The following is a 27,313-nucleotide window of genomic DNA, read 5'->3' on the forward strand; positions in this document are numbered from 1 at the left end:
GGTCTGGGCCTTGGTGGGGACTCTGGCGAGATAGTTCAGCACCCCGGATAGTGGCTACTCCTTGGCCAGCTCATTGAAGGATGGTACGTGCCCTAATCACATTCTCAATCAACTCAAACTGATGACACCTGTGGTATACACTTAGCTAAGTGCTGCAGCTTTTATGGCCTTGGGTCTCTCCCATAGAGGGGTCTCTCCTCAAAAGGCACTCACTCTCCTTGGTGAATGACGCAGTGTCCGAGAGTAAGCTACCCAGTCCAACTTTTGGGGAATGTACAAGTAACGTTACTGACTCTCATTTTGTATCTAAAAATGGCAACCCAGGGGCGATCCTGTTAGTATTTACTTCAGCCACTAACCACTATTCACCTGCACTGTGTATGTATAATACCATAATATCAAAAGTTGGATATTTTAAATGTAAGCTGATAATACTGTACATGCAGACATAATACCTAGTAACATGCACTAGTGCAACTTCTCCACTCGTTTATCTGCCTCTTTCTATGAACAGCCAGCAGCCTTAGCTTATCTCTGTACATACTGTACTGTACCTGTCAGATGTTTTGCCTGCAAACGGATAAGCAGATAATTTAGGTACACAGAAGCCAGAATGGGCAGACACCAGATACAGTCAAATCAGAGATTAGGCCTACGTCAGAAGCAAAGGATGGAGTTGTTTATGTTTTTAGTCTGGTCCCAAAACTCCCAAAACACCATATATTGAACAGAACTTCCATCAAAGTCTACTGCAGGAGTCTTCAACAGGGGGTCCGCGACCCCTAGGGGGTCCCCAGAGTTACTACAGGGGGTCCTCCAAATCTTTGTGTGATAGAAACCTTTTTCCTCCTTTTTTATATTAACCACTTGAACCCTAGCGTCCATATTCTGAGAACTTTAGCCAAAAATAGCTGATCTACAAGCTCACAACGCCTCGCGCTCAAGAGGTTTGGTGTAGAGAGGAAAAAGAGCAGACTAAGTACAGAGTGAAAGATCAGGTTTATTAAGTATTGACGATTCAAGTGCATGGTTAACTATCTGAAAACACAAATTGACATGAATCCAAAATACACTGATGATTGTGCCGTCAAATTATGAAACTATATGGTATCTATGGGTTGTGGGGGTCCCTGCTTCATCTCTCTTTCAACTAAGGGGTCCTTGGCCTGAAAACGTTGAAGACCCCTGGTCTACTGTGTGCTACCAGGACACACTGACCCAACTCTGTCATAATGTACCAAGAACGCTGACAGACAGTCACACTATGCTGTGTCAGCACAACACGAAAACCAGACAGACACTTCATCAGCATTATGAAAGCTTAGTGCCGAAATACATATCTTGGGTCTGTATGCTTATTGCTTACCCAACTGGATGAATCACTTTCAGCCTGGTGTCGGTGTCCCATAGGTTTTTTTTAATAAAAGTTCACAACGTGTCGCATCACGCGTTGTGAACCAGTAAGTAAAAAGAAAAAAAAGTGCTTGAAGGCATTCAGGCCTGAAGATGTAAATGTACTACTGCAGCACGGCAGCATCCCCAAAAGTAGAACCATTATCGCCCACGACACCCAGTCAAAATGTTCTGCCATCCACATATTCAAAGTTAACTTAACTAATGACATGTGATTCCTGACAGAACTATATTAGCATTTCTCTTTAAATCAGATGACAAAAAAAAAACATGAATACAAGCAGATTGGACAACTGCCATAATCTACTTACTGAGTTGAGTATGAGAGAACATGACATCAGTTGGAGGTGATACTGTAGTCTAAACCAGGGGCGTTACAAGGGGGGGGGGAAGTGGGACTGAGTTACCAGGGCCCAAGGTGGAGGGGCCTTAATAATTTTATGCTTTAACTATTGAAGAATAGCAGATATACAAGCTCACAGCGCGGCACCGAGTGCCACGCTGCGAGCTTGTAGATCTGCTATTTTTTTTAAGCGAACATTTGTAACTCAAATTTTGCTTCTGGGGGGTCCCTGGAACTAAATATTTTGAGATGGGGGTCCGTGGCCTTCACATGAAAAAGTTTGAGCAACACTGACATAGAAACATAGATTCTTTTTAAAAAACCTTAGAAGGATTTAAAAGAAAAAAATATTCAAAGACTTGCACACGTTTTTTCAAATATAGCAGATCTACAAGCTCGCGGCGCGGCACTCGTTGCCGGGCTGTGAGCTTGTATATCTGCTATTTTTCAATAGTTAAAGCACAAAATAATGCGTAATAATGCGTTCCCAGTGCCCGTTCTAGCCCCCCCCCCCCCCCCCCCATGAAGAATATTCATGGGGGGCTCGCAGTGAATCCTTGTACCCAGGGCCCAGAATTTGGTGTGACATCCCTGGTTGGAGGTGATAGTCTTAACAGCACGAACAGCTAGTTGCCTTAGTTTTGTAGCCACAAAGTATAGATACAACACTTTTGTGGACTTCATTTCATAATACGAATAACACATGTGCTGCAAGTGAGCCTGTGGAAATCCTGACTGACCTTTTCAGACAAAGCGCATTTGTTGTCAGATCGGAAATTTCAACAACTAACATAATGGGTTGTAAAACCAAATCACTTGGAAGGTGGATAAAAGCATAATCAAAATGGCATTGAACGAGGGCTCCGATGTTTAGAGCACTTTTGTTGACAAAAGAGGAAATAATAAAAAATCTATTTTGATGAGGGGTTATTTGAGAAATGTGTCATCACATTTGCAAGGTAAATTAGCTACGTGCTCTGACTTTAAGTCCTTAAAAATAAACAAACAAACGTATATCAATACTTAAGATACGTTTTTTTAATGAAGGATTCTATTTCATGTGCTCAGTGTTTAGATCACTAAAGGAACTTTCATTGAACATACTGTAGTGTACAATGGATGAATGGAGACTGACAGCAGGGAACGTTTGTTTTTTTCTGACTGCGGCTAAAGTTTGTGGCTATCAAAGCTGAAGTGACATCCTCGGCGTTCCTCGCTCACCGCACTGGGGGGTTTTGCTATGGATACTGTACTGTATGTATGCAAACATGGGGAAATAAAAGTACAAAACTTTGCAGTTACAAAAATAGAAAACTTCCTCATCAAGCAGAAAACAAAACTTAAAATGATGTAAATGGGTATTTTCTTCTTCTTACATCAATCTGGTCTGTACATGGGTTTTGACATTTGAGCAGTTGAACTATCGGTTTGGATTTGACTAGTCAGGATAACCTAACATCAGATTATGTTTTTTTACTTCGGTGGAAGATTTGTAAGATTAGTATTTAGATAAATAAAACTTCACATGTGGCTGAGTGAGTTCACCACGAAACCTTTCCCCTGAGGAGTGAAAAATCCCCTAACTACCAAGAGCAGAGGTTTCAGATGTAGTGTCAATGAATCACTGATGTGATTATATTTTTAATACTACAAGGCTATATAAAGGTCATTTTGTGGTTTGACATAGGCTAGGCTACATAGGCATGTACGGTACATGCATTCCATAGTATGTTCCATTATGGTTTGTGACGTGTGAAGGCAGCTTTCAGTTCAACATTGGTGAACAGCAAACGATAAGTAAGTGCCGTGGTTGACTCCATGTTGGCAGCCATTTCGCTTGTAATTGTAGATGGGGGTCCTTGCAAATAAAATATTTAGTACTAGTGGACTAGTGCAGGGCTCCTCAACAGGGGGTCCAGGACCCATAGGGGGTCCTCAGACCCATAGGGGACCCATAGGGGGTACTACAGGGGGGCGACCAAATCTTTGTGTGATAGGATCATGTTTTTGGAGCGGTGAAAGCGCTCCCAATAGACAGGTATGTCCGTGGGTATGTGGGTGGGTGGGTGGCTGGCTGGCTGGGTGGGTGGCTGGGTGGCTGGCTGGCCATGTCCGTAGCCTGGCAATACCTTGAGTGGCCACACACAACACACTAGTTAAAGGAGGAGCGCTGTTTTGTGCAGGCCAGGCACACTCACCACTCACTCACAGGCACAGTTTACTCACTCACTCACTCACTCACTCACATAGGGTACAGCTGCTCAAATTCACCGCTCCACTTCGAACCGAGGTTTGATTTTATTTACATTAACCATTTGAACCCTAGCATCCCTATTTTGAGTGGAACATTAGCCAAAAATATCATATCTACAAGCTTACATTATACGCTTACGTTATAAGCTTAGAGATCGGCTATTTTTGGCAAAGATGTTTGTAGAGGGAAAAGAAGAGCAGACTAAGTATTTGACGGTTCAAGTGGTTAAATGTCTAAAAATACACATTAGGCCTACTCCAACATGATGACAGTGCTGTCAAACAAGTCTAAGCTTTTATACAATATGTAGTGGGGGTGCCTGTTTCATCGCTCTCTCCCTGGCCTGAAAACGTTGAAGACCCCTCGACTAGTGTCATAGTAAATAAGTGTCATACTTAGGCCCCATGCAGACGACAACGGTCTCTAGAGAAAACGGCTAAAAATCCACTTGTAGAAACTGCAATGATTTTCTTTCACCAGGAGGACTGGGGGGCGCTGCCTTATTGTGATCGGCAGGGAACATTTTAGTATCAAAACGTCCACCTCATGTCTGTCCGTCCATCCGTCAGTGAGTCACACTAATACACAACGTTTCGTTAACTATAATTGACTTCATTCCATCCTTGAAGGCATCTCACAAAAAGTTGTAAGTAACACATTGAGTGTATAAAGCCCGGATCAGAGTCTACGTTGGAGAGCTATCCACCGCAAATTTGAGGTGGAAAGCTTTCCACCTCAAGTCAGAAAATAAGTGCAGGCCATCATAGTCACGGCCCACGGTGAAGTCCTTTACCCCGTCTAGACCGGTTCAGGTCGACCAATCAGTGAACGGGGTGTAGAGCCTGTCTGTCTGATAGTAAAAACAGAGAGATGTGTTGGGACTCGCGGTGGAAAGCTCTCCACCGCGAGGAATGATGTAACGTTGTAGTTTCATGACTCAAAAAGACTCGAAAAGACTACACCGCGGTGGATAGCCTTCCACCGTGGACCCGACTATGATCCGGGCTTAACACTCACTCACGTGGGTCTGTGGCGCGTTGCTGATTGGCGCTCACATGGGTCACAGCTCGTGTATCTGTCTGTGTGTGTGTGTGTGTGTGTGTGTGTGTGTGTGTGTGTGTGTGTGTGTGTGTGTGCGGGCGCGCACGTGCGTGTGTTTGTGTGTGTGCGCGAGTACATTGCCACATTAATAGTTTAACTCCTGCCCCTTAGTTAAGGGCAACTAGTTCCCCTTAAAAAAGGCCAGACCCATTCATAAATAACGTCAGACAAAATATGACCCAGTGACAAGCGTAATATATCTTCTTTCCAAGGTGCTGTTTTCAGTTCATATTTTTAACAACCCTGTCTTGAGCCTCCTAAGCCTAGCTCCCACAGTGAGGGGGACTCATGTTAAGGGCATAGGTGTCCCTATTTTAAGGCTAATGGAGGGACTTTTCTCAGAGTTGACAAAAGGGACAGGAAACGTGTCATTGTCTGCAGATGGGGGTGTACTGCTGGCCCTTAGAGCTTGAGGCTGACGGATGAGGAAATTAATGGCTACCCCTCACTTCATAAGGGACACAACACCAAGTAACACGATCTTGCAAGAGGTATACACTATGCAAAACACATTCAGCCAGAACACATTTAAGGATAATAGACACATGCAGGCATGCGTGCGTGCGTGCGTTTGTGAGCGCACACGTGCACACACGCACACACACACACACACACACACACACACACACACACACACACACACACACACACACACACACACACACACACACACACACACACACACACACACACAGGCAAAATCCCTATCCCATCAATAAGAACATGGAACTGGGACAGGAAACCCATGCAAATCCAAAGGTCATGAGGACAGAAGTGAAGTTCAATATTATCCTCCATGGCTACTGTGCCTCTCCTCCACTTAATGACAACAATACCGACAGCTTTCAACGTAAACAACACGTCCCAGCGGGCCATTTCTCAGGGCCCCCCATCTCCTCAAAGAAGTATTGTGTCTAAGAGGTGTCCTGAGTGCCACTGAGTGTGGGTAGATAGGTGTGTGTGCGTGCGTGTTTGTGTGTGTGTGTACGTGTGTTTCATATCAACACTAATAACTCCGGTCATTGTGAGAGCTGTGCCGTGCTGGATGGCAGCCAGGTGAGAGTGGAAGGAACTAATAAGTCAGAGACGCTATGACTGCTGTATCCAGGCCGGGGTTGGATGAAGACACAGAAAGATAATAAAGCAGTTGACCTCACATGAGGTGGCACTACACCAGCAAACAAAGTTATTTGTAACACTGTCAATTCAGCAACAGTTATATGTGATTTATTATTTAGCCACATGCTCATCTTTCAATAAGAATTATGAAATAAAACACTTTCAATGTGGTGTCCCTATTTTTGGGCAAGTTATTAAAGGCAAAGATTGTTTTCCTAAGTAGATTACAGTGATGGCCTATTAACATTAAAAAGAAGTTGTCTCATGTGGTGAATCTGTTTTTGACGTGAGTTATGTTGCAAATCAATGACACTGTAGACTTTCATAAGAGGATGTACGGTATGTAGTACATCCCTTAGAGTCAACACGGTCACTTCCACTTTTTCACTGATTACTCATTTTAACATTTGTGTCAAATCTGATCCATTTTTGCAATTCCAGTGAAATGAATATATATCACTACAGGAATATACATACAGTAGGCTACATACAGCTTTCACATAATATGCTACCTGTGTATACTGTACACAGCATATATATTATCTTTATTTGTTCTGTTTAACCTAATCTCTTTTCCATTGCTCTCACTCTACCACTGTCCTCTCTGTCCTCACAGAATACTACAAAACAAAGGAGCGCACACAAAGAAAGGAATTTCACCCACTACTTTACGCCTGTAAAACTGAGATGGGACAAATAATAAAACTGATTCTGATTCTATTGATTGCAGTTTAAACTAGAAGTGCACTCTGTCAAGGTGCCAGCAGAGCGCGACATAAGGTGCACTCACCACTGGCATCACCACTGGCATCACCTGGAATGCTGGTCCCTCATTGGGCTACGGGCTTAAACACACACGGCTACCTACCTACATACTGTACATAACTACCTACATACATACCTACTGTACATACGCAGCCGAACGCAGTACTTGCACGCTCTTCTGGCGCAAGTAACTAGAACTACACCCTGTCGAGGTGCCAACTTGCCCCTTGCGCACAAATAGGCCATACATGACACAAATAGGCCATACATGACCTACTTGTGCGCCAGCAGAGCGTGCCATGAAGTGAGTTCACCACTGGTATCACCACTGGTGATGCCAGTGACATCACCACTGTCATCTAGCAGGAATGCTGGTCCCTCATTGGCTGTTAATGACATTTAAGTGAAATCCTGATCAGGGACACACACTGCGAATTGTTTGTGCATTCTGCTCTGCTCAGCATGTGCAAGCGAGCCTGCGAGGGGCATGTACAGACATGTGGTTCGCGGCCCCAATAGGAGCGGAATTGGAACAGAAGCCGGTCCTCGGTCCAAGAAGCGGAGGCCAATTGAGTCTGAAATCTTGACCTGCGGGGTCCACGGGTAACGGGTCGGCCCGCTCATCACTAGTATGTACAGTATGTGTTTATGTATGGCCACATAACCTACATACATTACAGACAGCACTCATCACACCTACTTGCTCGCGGAAAATGACTATGAGTGCACAGGACACAAGTTGGCACCTCGACAGAGTGCAGTCTAGTTATATTGTTCAGAATTCTCCAATCAGAATTCTTGCTGGTTGGTAGGTGAACAAATACTAATTTGCAATATCACATATTGGAGCGGCTAGCACAGTTCAAAAAGGAATTCCCTATTTGATTAAATAAAATAAATTAAGACAGCTGATGATAGGACAGGTACAATAAGCAATCAATACAATAATCAAGGTAATACATCAGAATTGGGGGGGGGGGAGTAAATGAAATGCTGCTTCAAAAAGTTTATTCCCTCCTCACTGTGAAAAAATCAAACCTCGGTTCGAAGTGGAGTGGTGAATCTGAGCTGCGTGCGTGCGTGCGTGCGTGCGTGCGTGCGTGTATGTGTATGTGTGTGTGTGTGTTGAGTGTGCCTGGCCTGCACAAAACAGCGCCCCTCCTTTAACTAGTGTGTTGTGTGTGGCCACTCAAGGTATTGCCAGGCTACGGACACGGCCAGCCAGCCACCCACCCACCCAGGGACCCAGGGACATACCCACAGACATACCTGTCTATTGGGAGTGCTTTCACCACTCCAATAATACGGATGCATTTCTACAGATATACAAGTCCCCACTCCCCAGATAGCCAATATATAACTATTCTATGGACTTGTCATGACAATACAGTCCAAATCATGTGAACAACCAAAGCATGTGTATAGTGTTTCCCTCCTTGTCATGTTTCCTTGATCTACAGTATACTGTGACTGTACACAATTGGTATACCTCTGTCTTTGCTTTCCTCTGTCCTTCCCATGTCTTGCACTGCTCCCATTACCAACAGCTTCCTTAACAGGAAGATAGCTTCCTAGCTCAGCTGAGGAAGCAGGTGCCTCCCTATTGTTGTGGTGTGATCAGCCGCTAAGATAGACTCCCACAGACCACGGATAATAATTAGCGTGTGTACACACAATATGTGTTTACAGACTTGTTTATGCATGAGTGTGTAAATGTGTGCTGTGGTGTGTGTGTGTGTGTGTGTGTGTGTGTGTGTGTGTGTGTGTGTGTGTGTGTGTGTGTGTGTGAGATTCTGTTGATCATCCTAATTGTTGGGGAAATGTTTGACTTTGGAGAGAGCGAGAGAGACAGGAAATATTAATTAAGAGAGAGTAGTTGAATGACATTCAGCAAATGGTCCACCTGGTGGGGAATCGAACCAGGGTCCGGGACACGTTGATCAGGGTATTGCGCTCTAAACACTTGAAAGGGCAGAATTGATGCCACAAGTGACCTCTGCTTAATTAAGAGCTTCTGCCACAGAGCTCATCCAGGTTAGATTAAGGAACTCTGAAATGGATCCTGTTAGAGATGTGCCGATTGATCAGTGCGTGATCGTGATCAGCCGATAATGCCTCTATCGGCTTTGATCGGTATCGGCTTTGCCAATCTACAAGCTAGATCAGCTATTTTCACAATATGTTATCTGTGGGACTGAATGTAACCTCAGCTTCAACTCCTACAAGTTGAATTGGATACTAAAGGACCTCAGCCTGTAATCTCCTAATGTTTATACTTAATATTCAATGTCAATGTTTTGTAAGAAGAATCTTTAAATATATAAATGCTGCTACAGTAACACAATAAATAGAAGAATTTATGGATTTGACGCTGTGATCGGGAATATCGGTATCGGCAGATACTGATTCCAGTTGATCGGTGATCGGTATCGGCCCCAAAAATCACAATCGGAGAATCTCTAGATCCCGTCGAAGGTTTACAGAACGTGAAGCATGTTTGTCAGTAACAAATAATACTTAATTGTTTTGACTCAACTCACAGAGACATTCTGGGCATTCCCGCAGGACTACGCCATTTTGTTCACCAATGAGGAGTTTGTCATTGACAGGTTCAGTTTTAGTTGACTAAAAGTCAGCTAAAGTAGTGAATATGATATCTTTTTATTTTATTTTATTTTCTCTTTACTGTTTCCACTCATACATTTCTTAACTACCTTTTATACATGTTTACATTTTATTATTGCTATTATTATTACTGATTGTTTAAAAAAAAAAGGAAAAAATAAACTATTGTTTTGATACATTGTTATTCAAGAACCTTTTTTCAAACCTGTGTTTACATCTTGTTATTTGTATGTGTTGGAACAATAAAAACTGTTAAAGATAAAACTGGCTTCATGACAGGTCGTCACTCATTCTTTAATGTTCATCTAAGAAGGTGGTCATCTCTCTGGGTGCAGCAGAGAAGGCTTTTGAATGGGAAACGGTATTTGACCGATTCAAATCTTTTGCTCCGCACCAAGAGCATTGTTCACAAATGGGAAGCACTCATGGTTGTCAAGCACACATTTCTCCCAATGACAAGGGGTCACGGCAGGGATACTGTAAGTCTACTTTTATTCGCAATGACCACCTAGCCTTCCATCATCAAATCAACAATATATATTACAAAACTTGAATTTGTAGATTAGAACATAAGTTGTCATTGCGTCACGCCGTCACCTTCTTAAAATAATGGCCTGCGTCATGTTTTCCTAAATCAACACTTCATGACACCTGGCCAACTCTGGTAAAATCGCCTGTATCCTAATTGAAAAGGATCATACTGTTCCCACCCCTTTTGATGGCCTATCTCAAGGGTGTGACTTGGGCCAAAAGTTGCCTGGAGTAATTTGGTGTAAATCAGGTTTATAATATGTAATCCTCATATGTTACATAACTGACAGGCAGTGTTATGTTTATGTCAATACGTAAGAAAATATACTTGGGACATTATTTTAAGAAGGTGACGATTGCATACTGACCTTCCTACCAATATCATAGGCAGGAAGGGTTAACCCTGTTGTACTGTGATGGACGTCCTACAGTACTTAGATTCCTCTACCTTTTCCAATGCCTCCCAATCTTCCTCCCCAGGAGACACCAAGGAGACTCTTTGTGTCTCGACCAGATATACATGAGGGTCTTTATTATTATCATCACATTATTGGCAAAAAATAAAATAAATAAATCCATGAATTCAAGTCTCCATGGGGTGAGTAATCGATAGGAAAAAAAGTCATTTTGGAGTGAACTATCCCTTTAAGTAAAGCTTAGAAATACATTGAAAAACAGCACGATTTTGTTCAGAGCGCAGAGGTCTTCCTTGTTCTTGTTCAATAGAAACCTTTGAAGCTCGTGTCCACAAAATAACAGACTTGCCTTTAATGCAAATATCACACACTGCAATAGCAAATGACTATGCGGTTACTCAGACAGCACATCGCTTGCTTGCTAAAGCAACGACTGCTTTGTATAAAGATCTGCATGTTTACATTTATTGGTATAAAGAGACAACATGCATGTGAAAGTAATCAGGTTAATAAAAAAGATCATGTTAGAATATTTTAGGTTACCAAATGTGTGATTTTTATACATTGGACAAGGCTGACTTCAGTGTGGCAACAGGCGTGTGTGTGTGTGTGTGTGTGTGTGTGTGTGTGTGTGTGTGTGTGTGTGTGTGTGTGTGTGTGTGTGTGTGTGTGTGCGCGCGCGCGCGCGAGCTCACAGGCAAAAGGGTGTGATGTGCACAGTGGGTGTAGTAAAGGTGGAAGATATGATCACTAACACACTTGCAGAGAGGCAAACAGGAAGCAATGCTGTGAACACACTGCCAGGGAGGGGTACCTACTGACAGAACCTCTCCTAACCTCTGTAACACTGCTTTCACTTATATCATTTTGGGTTTCCATCTCAGAAAGATATTGTTAGATTACAGACACATCTTGTCTTCACCTCCCAATGTATGAATGAATGGTTCATTGTAAAGCGATTTGAGCACTTGGAAAAGCGCTATAAAAATCATGCAATCCATTATAATCATAATAGTCATAATCCAGAGGGTTCACCTTTTGCACAATTTTAAGCATGACATGCTTCCTCTAGAATCATGGCTGGGAGATGGTGTTAGTTTCACAACATGAGGATGTATTATATTACAAATTATTGTGTAATACAACAATTTCCTAGAAGAATGGACAAACAAGTGATGGTGTGCCTCACACTCCTGTCTCACACATTTGCAGAGATCAGGACAGTTAAACTTATATAATAACAATTGTTTCATTTTTCTAAAGATGTCATGGCATTTAGGCTTAACAGAAAGATGTTCTTCTGGCCTTTATTTAAGACAGGAGATGCGGACAGAGAATAGGAGAAAGACACAGAGCCAACTGTCACTTTGGCTGAGAGTCATTCTGTGCCCATGTGCTACTGGTATCATGTGGTATGCATGCATTGCATGCATGATGCACCCTATACGATCGAGTTGCCCCGTTTGGGCTTAATTCACCAGTACAACTTAATGACAAATAATTGTTTTAATTACACCAGAGTGTAACATCTCATTCTCAACCAACTAAGCCTGGATTACACACTCAAAGAAGCCTTCACGGTTCAATCAAATTCTCACAGACACCTGCCTTGTCAGATTCAATGAGTATCATGTTTACAAAACAGGATTCTTTGCAACTCATTCACACACACAAAAAAAGCACTTATTATGGCAAGAACTGGAGACGCTAATGCCTTTTATGTGCAGTATTTTAGCCAGTATGCAAATGTGAAAAGAAATCTACCACGGGCACTGCCATTGAAAACAGCCCATAGGATGAGAAAGATGAACTACTGTATTATCAAGTCATCCAGTGTGGACTGTGCACTCCCATACAGAAGACAAATATATCTCACTGCAATACCCTCAGACCAACTATTCATCACACTGACCTAATGACAAACAAAACAACAACACGTGCCCTCCTGTTTCTTCCTCAACACGTTTTAAAAGACGGACATATTAGTCACAATCTGTTCCCCAAAGTAGTTTCATGGTGTGTGTGTGGCAGGGGGGCAAGGGTGGGCATCAAACTTCCTTTTCTCGTCAATGACATCATTTTTGACAGATCAGCCCTTTCCCATCACTGTTGTAGACCGCACACTGACTGTATGTTGAACTTCTAGCTTGTTATCTCAAGAAGAGATAATCAAAATGTACTTTACACTTAGTTAGAGAGAGAGAGAGAGAGAGAGAGAGAGAGAGAGAGAGAGAGAGAGAGAGAGAGAGAGAGAGAGAGAGAGAGAGAGATTGTGTGTGTGTGTGTGTGTGTGTGTGTGTGTGTGTGTGTGTGTGTGTGTGTGTGTGCGTGCGTGCGTGCGCGCGCAGAGAGAGACATGATCAGTATCAGAGATGCCTGAATTAAGTATCATACATAGGCCAACTCAAACATAAGACAGATAAAAAACAAGTCTACATTGGAAACATACATTAAAGGAAAACTTGAAACGGCTTAAAAGAGTCTTGTGGTTATAACTGAATTTCAAGGCAAGTCACAGAAACGTTAAGCAGCTTCATTATGATGTCAGCTATTCCCTCACTCAATCACAAATACTATTAAGAGAAAAGAAAAAAGAAAAGAAAATAGAAAACAAATGGTAGTGACTGCAGTCACTTCAAAGCCAGGAGAAGACACACAAGATACAACTACTAGCCTACAAACATGTAGCCTATATCAGTAGGTTAGATGTATCTTTTGTATGATGTCCATATAACTTCTAATAAAGTATTTAATCAATCAATCCGTTGTCTTACATACCTGCAGCCAGGCTATTTTTCAATTTCAGCACCCATTTATGAGTCCAAACAGTCCCATGCAGCCAGCTAGTCCACCACCATTCATCCACTAGACAAGATGATGATGGTTAGGCATTCAAAACCACATCCTTGGCACGGTTGTGCAGCGCAGTGAAACAACAGCGTAGCCAGCGGCAGATGTGATACTCTGTACACTGTAGCGGTTGTCAATACACGACTGCGCGCACACAGCCCTCTTGCACTTCACAGTTCACACAGCAAACAGGAAGAGCGCATCAAAAAGGTGCATGTGTGAGAGGAAGGCTTAGTTAGTGTGTGTGTGTGTGTGTGTGTGTGTGTGTGTGTGTGTGTGTGTGTGTGTGTGTGTGTGTGTGTGTGTGTGTGTGTCGCGCTATATGGTGCCGTGTTTGTGAATGTTTGAAGGGATGTTGGCCACTAAAAGGAAGTCATAGGTCTCTGTTTGCATGCTATTTTCACACTGTTGGTTGTCGTGTCATTGTTTTCGCTAGTGTCACACACTATTAATTAAGTTATAGGCCTATATCTGGTTTATAGTCTTGGTTAAACTGAACAGTGTTGTTAAGTGTATTTTACGAATTTACAGTAGACTTAATAGCTAGCCATTGCTTTTATAATAAACTTTGTAATTTAATTTAGAAAAAAAACCCTACCGATGAAGTATGACGAGTATGATATATCTGTCGACTCGACTATCACATGATGTGACAGATATTACTGTTATAGCCATTGATTTTGACCTCATTCCTCCTTGGTCCCCATCTGCTCACTTTCCCCTTTGCCTGACATTTGCATTTCATGATATGGTAAATTCCCCTAGCTGGCGTTGGAGAAGGGAAACATTTTTAACAATTTGATCAAATGCAAAGCTTTTAGAATTTTAACACATTTATGTGTGACATATTTATCTTATCATTGAATTAAAGTCACTATGAGAACTTTTTTTCTCTCCTTGACATTTTGGATGATACTACACCCAAAAGCATTTAGGTTAGATTTAGATCATCATTATTAGTGTCTGAAACCAAACCTACCCATAACCCATTACAAAGTACTGTAGCTTCTGGCTTAACCACAATTCACTGTAGAGGATGTTGCTTTACACATCCTAGACTAGTACACTTCTAACAATCGGGCTAAAGTGGGAAATACTGCCATCTCCTGAAAGAAAACTACTCGTTTTACAGCTATTCGATGTTTTACCAAGCATGTACAACTTTAAAACAAGCTTTACTTGTACATGGCACATTTAAACAAGTCTTTAGAACAAGGCTTCAAAATTATAATCTTGCATAATGTAATCCTCAAGTCTCCCAGTTCAGTTTACACAAAAAGACAAATGCAATGTATATATTTGCCGTTTTATTGCACAATAGCTTCTGATAAAATACAATGACACCTCGGGAGAGTGACATTATGGGATGTATTTCTCATATGAGTGAGGGCGTCATTCTCAGCCTCATTGAACATAAGTGGGATTCAAATACAGATCACAAATGTGCAGACAGTAGCAAACTCTGTGTAAAGCAGTAAATGGGCACAGTGTGCTTCACAGAACATAACCCACCACCCAAAATTGTATGTGTACTTATACAGAGTACTCAAATATATGTCCCCCGAATCTATAGTATTTATATGTCCCCCGAATCTATAGTATTTGGCAGACATCTACCATACACTGCGGAAGAACAAATCTAATTTTAATCCTGTCTTGGCACGTGCCAACTTTGGCTGAGGTATAGTAAAATGAAACAAAACTGTGGTATAATGCATAGATTTGTATCTGGAACAGCATTACATGTCTACATCAAAACACTCAAGACCCAAAATTGTGTGCCAGATGTATTCATGAAATTCAGCATTTTAACTTCAAGCACAAATAAAAAAGGCTGGTTTGCAATGTCTTGTAGCACAAGACGGCCTAAATATATTTCAGCAGAGTAGAAAAATAGTATTTGGAAAGAGTACACTCAATAAAAAATATCACCATAAGTGACATTGTGATTATTGGCCAGATAAATGCAATATTGAACATATTAAGGCTATAGGATTGCATAGGATAAAGCCTTTTTAAATATTTGGCCAATGTTTAACATCATTTGCCCCAGTGATCGACTGTATTTTCCAGTGCTGCACATGTCTGTCTGTTTGCATCCATTCACTCAGGTATGGGCTCAGAATCTTCACTCTTCATGTCCGTGTCCTCATCACTGTCCAGTCCAGGTCGATTGAGGAGACGACGAGGGCTGCTGAACGGCATGTCCGAACGTCTTCAAAACACAATCAAGTCAAGTGGTTAAGCAGAGGTCAGTGTGTTCAAAAGCAGATTTGATACCCAAACACCATTATTCACGGTGCAATTTTGATTGCTTGACATAATTGACAGAATTCCCAAAGCATAATGCACTACAAATAACAAACCTATGAGCCCAAGTTAGTCTGCTTACTGACCAGTGTTGATTTCGTCGACTATGACTATGACGAAAATAGTTTGTCGACAGTGTTTTTTTCACTGACGGAAACGAAATAAAAACAAAATAAAAACTAAGCTGTGATGACTAAAACTAAATATATTGACAATTTCGTCAACAAAATAAAAACTAGACGAAAACGTTAGGGAGGGACTCGTGGAGAAGACAGTCATTATATGTTTGGTTGCTCTCAGGTGTTGCTGCGACGCGTTGTGAGCTTGTAGATCTGCTATTTTCAGCACGCAACCCAAGTGTAAAATCAGTCATTACGATGCCATCAAGGCCTGCCAAAATACATTTCAGTCGACAAAATCAACTGTAGATTTAGTCGCCTAAAAACTTATATTTAGTCGACTAAAATTAGACTAAAACTAAAACTTTTCAGTTGACTAGATTATGACTAAAATCAAATTACATTTTATTCAAAAGACTATGACTACAACTAAATCAAAATTTGCTGTCAAAAACAACACTGTTACTGACATACAAAATTAACAATTGCCAGAGTAGACTTACCTGAGCTTGGTTTTCAGGCTGTTCACTTCTCGGTTCATGGTATCTGCTGACTCGGTGGCATCATCCAGCTCTCTCTGCAGCTTCCTGCGGTAGGCGTTGGCTCGCGTAACCTCCTCCTCAGCTTCCTCCAGCTGACGCTTCAGCTGACGCATGCGGGAGTTCAGCTTGTCTGCCTGAAAGGACAACACAACCAATCAATAAGCTATTTAAGCATTGGACTGCTACAGATGACAACAGCAACCGGAAATGATCAGCGCTTGATAGATCAACCTGCCGCCGTAGCAGCCGTCTGTACTAAGCCAGAAGCTCCCTTTCCACGTTGCGCGCAAAACGTCTGCTGTATAGACGCGTCGCCATGGGAACCAAAGCTTTAAGTAAAAGGGGTGGGACCCCGGCGCCGACGGCTGTTTGCTTACCAATTTGGACAGCAAAGTCATAGCAGCCGTAGTCCCGCCTCACGTCGCGGTAGTAGTAACTAAGGCAATGCAACAAATCCATGAGTGGGCAACATAACCAATCCATAACTAAGCAATGCAACTAATCAATAACTAGGCAAACACAAGTCAATGACTAGGCAAATGCCATCAAGTCATGACTAGGCAAACGCAACAAGTCAATGACTATACACACCAAGTTGTCAAAAAGTAAACAAAACCAATCAATAACTACGCGAACGCAACCGCCAACAGCCATGAGGATATTTGACTGATATGAAAACTGAAAATGTTAAATCCTCTCCATTTCCTAGTTTATGAGGCCATGTAAAGAAGCCATAGCTGTTAAATACCAACTCTAAACATGGTGGGGCTGTTCTGTCAGATGGACCTTAAACATGCGCAGCTTTTGCTCTGTCAGTATTTGACCATCTTAACAGAACAGATTTGTTACTGGTAAGTGGTAAATTGAGTTCAGCTCCACCCAGCTGGTACGTCTATACCTGCCAGGGAGTTTGTCACAAGCGTCACTACCTACCTACCTACACACATCTCTGATATCCATCTGTGTCACCCCATACTGCATCCGTCACCCACCACAAATGTGGTGAAATAGGCGGGGACAAGCTGGAAGTTGTTTCATTAATCTTTAAATCCAGATCATGCAAAGCCATGCTTCTGTTTTTTCACATCTGCAGTACTTGATCTAATTTTGCTCAAGACAATCCAACTTTAAGCTATGTGCATTACATTCTATGTCCAAGAAGAGTCAGTGCAGAGGTGTACCTGGTCTTTGTATTGCTCAGTGTTGCGTCTCTCGTCGTCCACCTGCAGCAGCACCTCCTTCAGCTTCTTGTCCGTGCGCCTGACCAGTCTGGAGGCCTGTTGACGCTCCCTGACAGAAGGACAAAGTGTAAGGAAACAGTGCAGAGCTAATACAACGCCAAAAAGGAACAAGAGCACCATATAATACTTCAGTGTTACTCAAATCAACTTGGTAACAATGAGCATAACATTTGACCTTGGTTGCAGAATGAGGAAACACAAAACTGTTCAAGCTATGTACTATGTATTACATTACTATGTATTACAGATTACAGTACGTTTTGTTCAAATCTGAGCCCAAAGGGAGGAGGTAGAGCAATAAAAAGAAAATGTTTTATAGACAGATGGACAAAGACAAATATTAAGACAGATTGTCATACAGTACCATCTTTCAAAATATCCAACAAGTCCGCCTAGTTACCGGGTTGATACACATTCCTGATTGAAAGATTTAAGTTCTAGAGGACTATAGGAACTAAAATGGATTATCATCACACACAATGCATGTACACTATAAGCAGAGACACCCGTTTTAGATATCCGTTTGATTAACAAGCGCGATAAACACAAAATAGTCAGGTGCACCTGATTGTCCTGGCACTTACTTAGTTTCGATATCCAACTGCTCTTCCAGCTGAGCCATCTTGGCCTCCAAGGCAGCAATAGAGGCTTTGTATTTGGACTTGATGGTTCCTTCCATCTCCAGCAGCTTCTGTTTCATCTCCTTGTTCTGCCGCTCCAGCTGAGAGCGAACCCCTTCCAGTCGCTGTGTTGTGCTGCGCTCTGCAGCCAGCTCTGATGTCAGCTGATCCGTCTACAAAATAATAAGTCAAATCATGGTTTATAAGGTGCCACAGATTTCTGGTGCCACAACCCCTTTTGCCTAATATAACTTAAAGGAGTAGTTCACCACTTTTCAACCTGTCTTCATATAATAGGTCCTCACTAATGTTCATGATAAAATATCACAATTTTTTTCTACTCAGTCCAAGTCTCCTAGGAGAGCTGTGGGAAGTTCAGAATCCATAGTCTTGTGACATCATAATTTTCCCAAAAAAATAATTAATCAATATTTTTGAAAAAAATATTTAGATTTTTAATATCGCGAGAACAATGGCTTCCACTTTAAAATTGCAACTTTTCAGGAATAGAAAGCCTGCAGTTTCTATAAGCTGGATTGGTAATCGATGATGTCACAAGACTATGGGTTTCTGACCAGCCCACAGCCCTCCTCTGAGAAAAAAAAAAAAAAAAAAAACTATTTTTGAGTGAGGACCAATTATATGAACATAGGTTGAAAAGTGGTGGAGTGCCCCTTTAATGAGCAGCACCTGGCTGCAGACACTAGGGTCCTGTTGATGTCCACGGGAGACAGGAACATCAACAAGTGGCAGGAAGTGACCTCACAGTGTCAAGTGACTTCATGCCGCTTGTGGAGGTCACGTGACGTCTCTGCCTTGCAGTCCAAGGCACTACAGTCCCTTTGAGCCGCATTGTCGCTATGTGTACATGTTATCTTTTATCTTTTAGACAACCCAACTCTACCCCCTAACCCTAAACAGAACCTCCATGGGGTAGAGCAAGAAAGAGGTGTGAGGTCACTTCCTGCCACTTGTTGATGTTCCTGTCTCCCGTGGACATCAACAGGACCCTAGTGTCTGCAGCCAGGTAGTCTTGCCTTTAATCATTCTCCCTGGGAATTTAGTGCTTCAGATGTGAACAAGTTTGGGAGCATCAAGATTGTGTGCGGACCTTCTCCTTTTGTTTACAGTCATCTTATTTGATCGAGCACCAGTTGAAATGTTTGGATGTGCGGGCACCTCTTGACCGCTCAGATGTCAAGCACACGTTAACAGCTCTCAGTTTGCACTTGAAAAACTTTGGACAGACAAGATTTTACTAGTTGTGTGGTTGCAGCTAAAAATGCAGAACATTCTCCCTTACCTGCAGAGTGGTTCTCTTTAGACGGTCATTGACCATTTCGGTGTTAAGCTGCTCTTCCTCTAGCTCTTCCTCTAGCTGGGCGATACGAGACTCAAGTCTCCTCTTCTCATCTGCCATCTGGGAACTGGTGAAGAGAAGAGGAACGATGGATAGGCATTCATTTGCATGAATGAGAAAAAACTAAGTAAGTCGATTCGTCTTCATAGCATTTACATGCAGACATTGCCAAAATTACATGGAGGAAGAAGATTGGGTTTGTGCAATTGTAAACGCAGTAATTATTATTATATATCTTTATCAATATGTATCATTTGCTTCAAATTCAGTGTGAAATGAGTTTAGATTAACTTCATTTGCATGTGGATTTAGCTGTTAGTTGCGTTGCTTACTTCTTGGCAGTAGAGTTGTTAATTTCATCCTGCAGCTCGTCTCTCTCCATCTGAGCCTGTCTCTTAACCCTCTCTGCAGTTGCCAGGTCCTAGAGGAGGTAGAGGAAATGTGGGAATGCTGTCCATTTTATAATATACAATGAATGGTATTGCCTGAAAATAGTCAAATTGTTTTGTTGCAATTTTTGAAACATTTTTTTTTTTGAATAATATGTTTATTAAATTTTTAAACACAATTTTTGAAACATTTTAAACTTTTGGAAAAAAGAAAATGCCCAAAATAGGGATGCCAGGTTGAAGTGGCTAAAGGCAGTCTACTCTACACTAAGGACGACAACTATTAACATAACTAATCTACCCACAAAAGTTTGTAAACTTAACTTCGGTCCATTACATCTCCTTTAATAATGCCAATTGGTAGTGTCCTTTATATCATTTGTATTGTTGATTAGTACACCTTTACAACTGTACCACAAGGTACAGTTGTAAGCATCTGGCATTCGTGGAATGAGCATCACAGCCAAACGTGTGGGTGGCACCCCCCAAAATAATTTGCCAAAATGGCCTGCAATACTGTTCTGTTGGTATTCACCTTTGTTTCTTGGTGCATTGAATGACTGCACTCTCCCACAGTAATAAGGAAAAGAAAAAAAACTGTAATTTTTACACTATTCATTTTACACTGTGTCAGGTTAGCTCAAAATGAGTGAATGCCAGCAGAACAGTATTACAGGTCATTTTGGCACTTTTGTTTGTATATAATGTTTGATAGGATATAATGGACTGAAGTTACATTTCCGAACTTTGTGGGTAGTTTATAAATGTTTTTTTTAGAAATTCCACACCTCAAGTAATGACCTAATCACCTTGTGCACCAAATATGGCTGGTAATTCGCGCCACTTTCCGAAGAAAACGACAAGTGCAACCAGCAGAGCGTGCAAGTAAGGTGATGGTGGCTGTCTGTGGGTGTATATGTGGGCAAGTAGGCAGAGACTCTGTCGAGGACGGTGCCAACTTTCTCCTTGTTATTGCAACCGCTATTTAGTATTAAAACTTGAAGCTCATGTCCGTCTTACACCTCATGCTCCTATGATGACGTCAGACGTCGTAGAACATGAGACTGACACAATGTCCATATATGGGCATCTGACATCATAGATGTCTGATGTCTGCCCACATGAGGCTTAATGTTGATGACATTAGTGTGGTTGCCCTAACAGGGCATGCCCATAGATGGACATACTGTGTCAGTCTCATGTGGTCTAGGGGGAATGCCCATATATGGACATATTGTGTCAGTCGCATGTGGTCTATGACATCAGACATCTATGTTGTCAGATGCCCATACTGTATATGGACATATTGTGTCAGTCGAGAATGCTGCTCCCTCACTGGCTAAAGGCCCAGCCAGACAGCACTGATCAACCTACTAAGTAATTATAAGGACAGTGGAGAATGATATCATTCTAAATCAAAATATTTAGAGTGTCACATTCAATACATACAGAACATCTGTTATTGTTCTTCATGATCACACCATTACCTTTATACTATACATACTGTAGTTGTCATGCTTGGTTTAGACAGCCCTTCACATTTTGGTGAGCAAGTGTCATGATGCGATGATATATTTATGTAACATTTTATGTACCTCCTGGAGCTGCATGGCATCTGCCTCCATGGCCTTGATCTTCTTCTCGTTATCCTTGGCCTCGTTGAGAGCCTCGTCTCTGGAAATGCGCAATTCCTCCAGCTCTCTCATCTGCTCTTTCATCTGAGCCTGCAGAGAGGGAGGTACCGGAGTTACACATGAACCGTTCATTGGCTTTCTAATAGTCAGGTTTGCACACTGGATGGTGTCATTTTTACCCCAAGTCTCTTTAGCTGCCTGAGGGCCTCATCACGACCCTTGTTGGCAGAGTCTATGCTGGCCTCCAGCTCCATCAGGTCCGCCTCTAGCTTCTTCTTGTGGGAGCAAGCCTGAGATCGCTGCCTGCGCTCATCCTCCAGCTCCAACTCCATCTCGCGTACCTGGAGGAGACAGGCAATGGCATTTCGTTTATTAACCGTATTTAGGTCTGAAAGATACCTAAAAAGGTCTTCTGAAACGTGTTTCTATATCAGTGGTGCTCAAACTTTTTTTTTGTCAAGAACCCCTAGAAATATATGACTAATATTTGACCTTCGACCCCCCATCTCCAAATATTCTGTTCCATGGACCCCTTTTGTAAAGCAAAGATTTACAAAGGTTAGCTTGAAAAATATATTTCAAAATGTGAACACATTTTCGCGATTTTTCAAAAATAGAAGATCTACAAGCTTGCAGCGTGGCACTTGGTGCTGCGCTGTGAGCTTGTAGATCTGCTATTTTGTAATAGTTAAAGCATAAAATAATGGTTAACGTGGTGAAAATCTAACGTAACAAGGATGCGTTCCCGGACTTGATGGGATAAATCCTCAAGTCAATCTCTTTGTTTTAGTTGTTCACCAATGCCTCTCAGTGCAAAAGAGCACATCTTTCAAGCTCCAACCATAGTGGAACCTAGAGAACTTCTGTAAGGCACCTTTGGAATGATGTGTACCTGTTTGACCAGCTGTTTCCTCCTCTCCTCTCCCTGTTCATCTCTGGCCAGCAGGTCCCTGTCAAACTGGGCCTTCATGGCCTGCATGTTGACCTCCAGACGCAGCTTGGCATCCTCAGTCGTCTGCAGCTCATCTTCTAGCTCTTCAAGCTGGACCCTCATCTCTTCCAGCTGCTGCTCCATGCCACGCTTTGCCCTCTCCAGCTCATGGACCTGTTGCATGGAAAAGATCAGTGCAATATTGTTTTAATATACCTTTAAAGTAAGAACGTATAAGTATTAGGCATAGGGTAACTGATTCATCTAATACAATAATGTTTAACAGCTTTTTTCATCCTCTAGTCCAGACTTAAGCTAGATGGTAAATCTGTCATCCCTACCCTGCAGGATGGAACGATCAAACATAAGCGTGTAAAACATTACCATCTTATAATTTTCACTTTGACATTTGGTCATTGACAATACATGGATGCAATTAATGCTCTTACACTCTTGCCAACATCGTCCTTAGAGGAGACGAGGTCGTCCATTTCAGCCTTGAGCATCTTGTTTGTGCGGTCCAGCTCATTCTTCACGTCCGTCATGGTTTCCAACTCGCGGGCCAGTGTAAGCGCACGAGTTTCCTTCTCCCTGGCCTCGGCTTCAGCTCTGTCACGCTCCTCTGCATACTGGGTGGAAATGTTCTTCTCCTCAGCCAGCATCTAGATAAGGAGACAGACGGAAGGTTAAGTGAGCGTACTCTACAGTATATAGAGTCCACATTCAGTTGTACTGAATAAAGGGACAACAGGTTCAAAGTGGTCATCCCACTTTTAAATGATCTACTAGCTAGCGTATGAACAATACACATGGATTAACTTTCTGAAACTGCAAGCTGGAATATGTGACGCCTAGTGGAAATCTCATGGAAGAAATTTGATGAGTCAGCTTTATGTCCGTGGTTCATATGAGTCTCACATTTCATTCTACAACACGTTTCTCAACTGTTGGTTTGAAGCCTTTGTTTATATTAATCGTTTTGTATCGTTCGAAGAAAACAATTATGATTTGTCAACATTTAAAAATGATTTGTCGAGATGATCTAGCTGGAGAACTTATTATCCTAATCTATTCATAACCAAATGCAAAAATTCCACCAAAGGTCTTCACAGGAACCCATGGCTGAAGAATCTTCAACGTTAGCCCACAAGAATGATAATTTATACCTGGTCAAACTTCCTCTGCTTCTTCTCCAGGTTGGATACAATCTGCCTGAGGTGATCCTGGTCCAGCACAAGGTCGTCCAGCTCCTGCTGCAAGCGAGTCTTGGTCTTGTCCAGCTTGTCGTAGGCTGCAGCCTTCTCTTCCAGCTGCTGACTAACACCGTCCATCTCTCGCTGGACACGCTTGCGGCACTCCTCTGCTCCTTCCAGGGATGCTACCTCCTGTTCCACCTTCTTCTTCATCTCCGCCAACTGGTAAGGCAAGGTTAGGGGTAGAATTGGGAAAATAATTTAAAAGGTGTGAGAATCCAGGATATATGACGACAGAGAACACACCACTTCCTCCAAGATCATAAGAAAAGTGACATTTATTAAGTACATTATGGGCAAAGCTTGACAGTCAAAGTGTCACTTTGAAGAATGAAGGTAACTGGAACAGCCACGATTAGTGGTCAGTTCATATTATATTAACCTCTAATCGCAATGAATGAAATAACACTTAAAGAGGAGAGGAATTCTGCATGGAAAATATTTTGAGTGAAAACTGGTGAGAGACTGGCCCAGTTTACTGACCTGGGATTGGAGAGTGTAGACCTGCTTCTCTACGTTCTTTTTGCTCTCCTCCTCTTCCTCCAGCATTTCCCTCAGGTTGTTCTGCTCATCTTCCATCTGCCTCAGGCGGGTGGAGAGGGAGAGCTTCTGACGGGTCTCCTCCTGGAGCAGCTCCTGGAAACAGGAAGAGAAACTGGTTTGGTCAGGAACGCGGGAATGCGAGTGTGCATGTGTGTGTCTGTATGTGCCTATGTGCGATTGCATACCTGTGTATCCTGCAGCTGAGACTCTGCAGAAGAGAAGTCCTTGCTCGCTTTCATGCTCTTGCCCTCTGCTTCACTCAGGAGGCTGTTCACGTTGTCCAACTCAGACTTCACACGGACAGAAGACAGAACATATTGAGTCAATACAACTACAAGAACGTGTCAAGAGCCATCCTGTGCCAAAACCCAACATGCCAGCCCATGCATACCTGCATCTTTGACACTTTGTCAGACATCTCTTGTTTCTGACGCTCGCCCTCTGTATGTTTGACCTGCAGTTCTGTTAACTGAGCTTCGGCCTTCTTCCTGCGGTGCTCCGAATCTGCCTTCCCCTGGGTCAGAGTCTTCAGCTCGATTTGAAGCTCATTCCATTCACTCTCCAGCGCCTGTTTGGACTTCTCCACTGACACTTTGTTCTGGTGGAGAGTTGGGGACAAAAATGCAGATTGATTGCTTTTGTTACGTATTAGCTGGGTACAGATATTAAATACAAATATGATCCTGAGCAAGCTTATGACAGAAAGCAGTTAGATAAACTTTAGGTTTTGCAGAAGCAGTAAAGGTTTTCTTCCATGTTTTGTACCCTCTTGGCTTGCTCCAGTTGTTCATTAAGTTCATCAAAAGCCTGGTTGTGTTTGTGTCTCATGTCAGCCATCTGCTGTTCATGGAGCTTGGCCTCTTCCTCCTGGTTCTTCTTAAGCTGGGCCACCTCCGACTCACGCTTGCTCCTGGAGGAGTGGAATGGGTGATTGAACACATTAACTTTAAAAAATATCCTTTACGTCTTCAAAGCGGATCTGTTGGCTGGCCTTACATATAAAGTAAAAGTTCCAACCAATAATCTAAATATCACCAACATCTAAATAATACTGCAAATCAAAAGGAAGTGCAGAACGCCGCCATTTAAATAGTAAATGAGAAGTGCAAATGCAAGAATTAAGGCTGAAAAAAAAAAAGTGAATCCAACATCCAGCTTACCTAAGCTCCTGTTGTGCTGCAGTCGAGTCCAGAGTATCTTCCAGCTCAGTTTTGAGGGCCTCCAGTTCCTCTCCCAGGTCCCTGCGATGTTTCTCGGCCTTGGAGCGGGCCTGTCTCTCCAACTCGAGATCCTCCTGGAGTTCAGAGATTTGGGCTTCCAGCTCCCTGATATTCTTCTGGGCAGTGTTTTTAGCTGCTGCTTCTTCCTCAGTCCTGAGGAGTTGGATGATAAAAAGGTGAAAGGGGATATACGTATAAGTTCTTCGCAAAAACAATTGAAGAAAGCAGATATAGATACAGCATATTTGAAAGTGGAAGTACAAATTGTCACACAAATTGTCCACCATTTCAACCATATTAACCTCAGACTTTCACCTTTAATTGTGCTCGATTCAGAATATCTGATCCACTCAACAAGATCACCCAGAAATGTACAAACATATCAGCCAATAAGTCTACGAAAACGATGTTGCAACTCAATGGTTGATCCTCTATGGACATTTCAAAATAAATAAATAAATACTTGTATTTGTCCATGCCTTAATGCATTATATTAATATTAACTGCTTTGAAAACTCATCCTTGAGTGTCCTTTATTCTCCCCCCCACCCCCCACCACCTTCAGAGACCATCCTTCAGAAGATCTGTGCATGAGTCCTGACCTGGCCAATGCAGCAAGCAGCTCCTCTTCCTTCTTGGCGAGCTGGGCTTTGAGTTCAGCAATCTGGGCCTGCAGGTCAGCCATCTGGTCCAGGAGCTCAGAGGAATCTCCCTCCAGCTTACGACGGTTCTTCTCCAACTCTTGACGCTGCTTCTCCTCTTTTCTTAGACGTTCTGAGTAGGATAACATACACAGAAGAAAACCAGGATTGCAGTATGTCAGTTTCCCTTGTACCCTTCCATTTTTATTTGGATATTGAAAGAGGAATGTGGCATAAGGTAAATAGAAGAGGGTATCAGATACAGGGTCAAATGTACTTAAGCAGTGTCTTTTGCCCAAAGGATGTGGTACAAATGAGAGAAAAATACTTTACATGGGGTAAAAAGTACACCAACCTTCTATATCAGTAATCATGGCTTCATGTTTGTTCTTGAGTTTTTGCAAGCTCTTTGACTTCTCCTCCTCTTCCATCAAGTTGGTGGTGAACTCAGAGATCCTCTCCTCCAACTGTTTCTTTTCCTGAGCACACAAGGGATAACGTCATGCTAGCATATTTTTAAATCCCTTCACACAAGCCAAAGTCAACATAGATTAAGGTCACCTTTTTTATTATGCCTCATGAATTCTTCTAGCTACATTCATTACAGCCCATACTGCACAGGCACGTGCAGTTAATCATTAGGGATGGAGCTTGTTCATTTCTATTGATAATGAGCACCTTATCGATCCTGCTTATTGAGCCAGGCTTTTATCGAGCCCATTATTGAGATTTTTCTAATATTTTGTGGAAAGACGCGAAACGACAAACTCTGAACAGAATTGGTATATTTTTTTATTGGCCAGTTTAGTTGTTGTGACTGAGTTTGTGGCAGACCACCATCTATGAAGATGACAATTGACAAAAGTAACAAATATTAACATTAAATATCATTAAAACAATCATTCATTAGTGAGCAATAAGCGTCTACTGACCTTCTGGAGCTTGGTGTTCTGGTCATCCAGGACCATGACCTCCTCCTCTATCTTCTTCATCTTGGCATCCATGGTGACCTTCTCCAGCTGAAGCTTTTGTCTAGCGCCTTCCTCTTCATCCAATTGCTGCTCCAAGTCCTGGATAGAGAAAAAGAGAAAGC

General features: G+C 42.3%; 2 protein-coding genes across 2 annotated transcripts in view; both read right to left on the minus strand.

Moving 5' to 3' along the window:
* Positions 1-13,400, minus strand: part of pik3r5 (phosphoinositide-3-kinase, regulatory subunit 5) — a gene marked incomplete at its 3' end in the record, with an annotated part of 33,310 nt that extends 19,910 nt beyond the window's left edge. The window contains exon 1 of the mRNA XM_080721061.1: positions 13,346-13,400. The remainder of the gene's footprint in view (positions 1-13,345) is intronic.
* Positions 13,401-14,762: 1,362 nt separating this feature from the next.
* LOC308281883 (myosin-9-like) overlaps positions 14,763-27,313 on the minus strand; it is a 34,930-nt gene continuing 22,379 nt past the window's right edge. The window contains exons 25-43 of the mRNA XM_080722218.1: positions 27,153-27,290; positions 26,576-26,699; positions 26,182-26,353; positions 25,520-25,732; positions 25,125-25,269; positions 24,751-24,957; positions 24,545-24,649; positions 24,300-24,452; positions 23,730-23,978; positions 23,013-23,225; positions 22,525-22,737; positions 21,812-21,973; positions 21,594-21,722; positions 19,942-20,030; positions 19,553-19,676; positions 18,214-18,422; positions 17,570-17,678; positions 16,350-16,522; positions 14,763-15,632 (exon numbers count right to left, since the gene is read on the minus strand). Of these exons, the coding sequence (XP_080578344.1) occupies positions 15,521-15,632; positions 16,350-16,522; positions 17,570-17,678; positions 18,214-18,422; positions 19,553-19,676; positions 19,942-20,030; positions 21,594-21,722; positions 21,812-21,973; positions 22,525-22,737; positions 23,013-23,225; positions 23,730-23,978; positions 24,300-24,452; positions 24,545-24,649; positions 24,751-24,957; positions 25,125-25,269; positions 25,520-25,732; positions 26,182-26,353; positions 26,576-26,699; positions 27,153-27,290 (3,039 nt within the window). The 3' untranslated portion in view covers positions 14,763-15,520. The remainder of the gene's footprint in view (positions 15,633-16,349; positions 16,523-17,569; positions 17,679-18,213; positions 18,423-19,552; positions 19,677-19,941; positions 20,031-21,593; positions 21,723-21,811; positions 21,974-22,524; positions 22,738-23,012; positions 23,226-23,729; positions 23,979-24,299; positions 24,453-24,544; positions 24,650-24,750; positions 24,958-25,124; positions 25,270-25,519; positions 25,733-26,181; positions 26,354-26,575; positions 26,700-27,152; positions 27,291-27,313) is intronic.

Source organism: Nannobrachium achirus (assembly GCF_963921795.1).
Source record: "Nannobrachium achirus genome assembly, chromosome: 3".
Lineage (NCBI taxonomy): Eukaryota > Metazoa > Chordata > Actinopteri > Myctophiformes > Myctophidae > Nannobrachium > Nannobrachium achirus.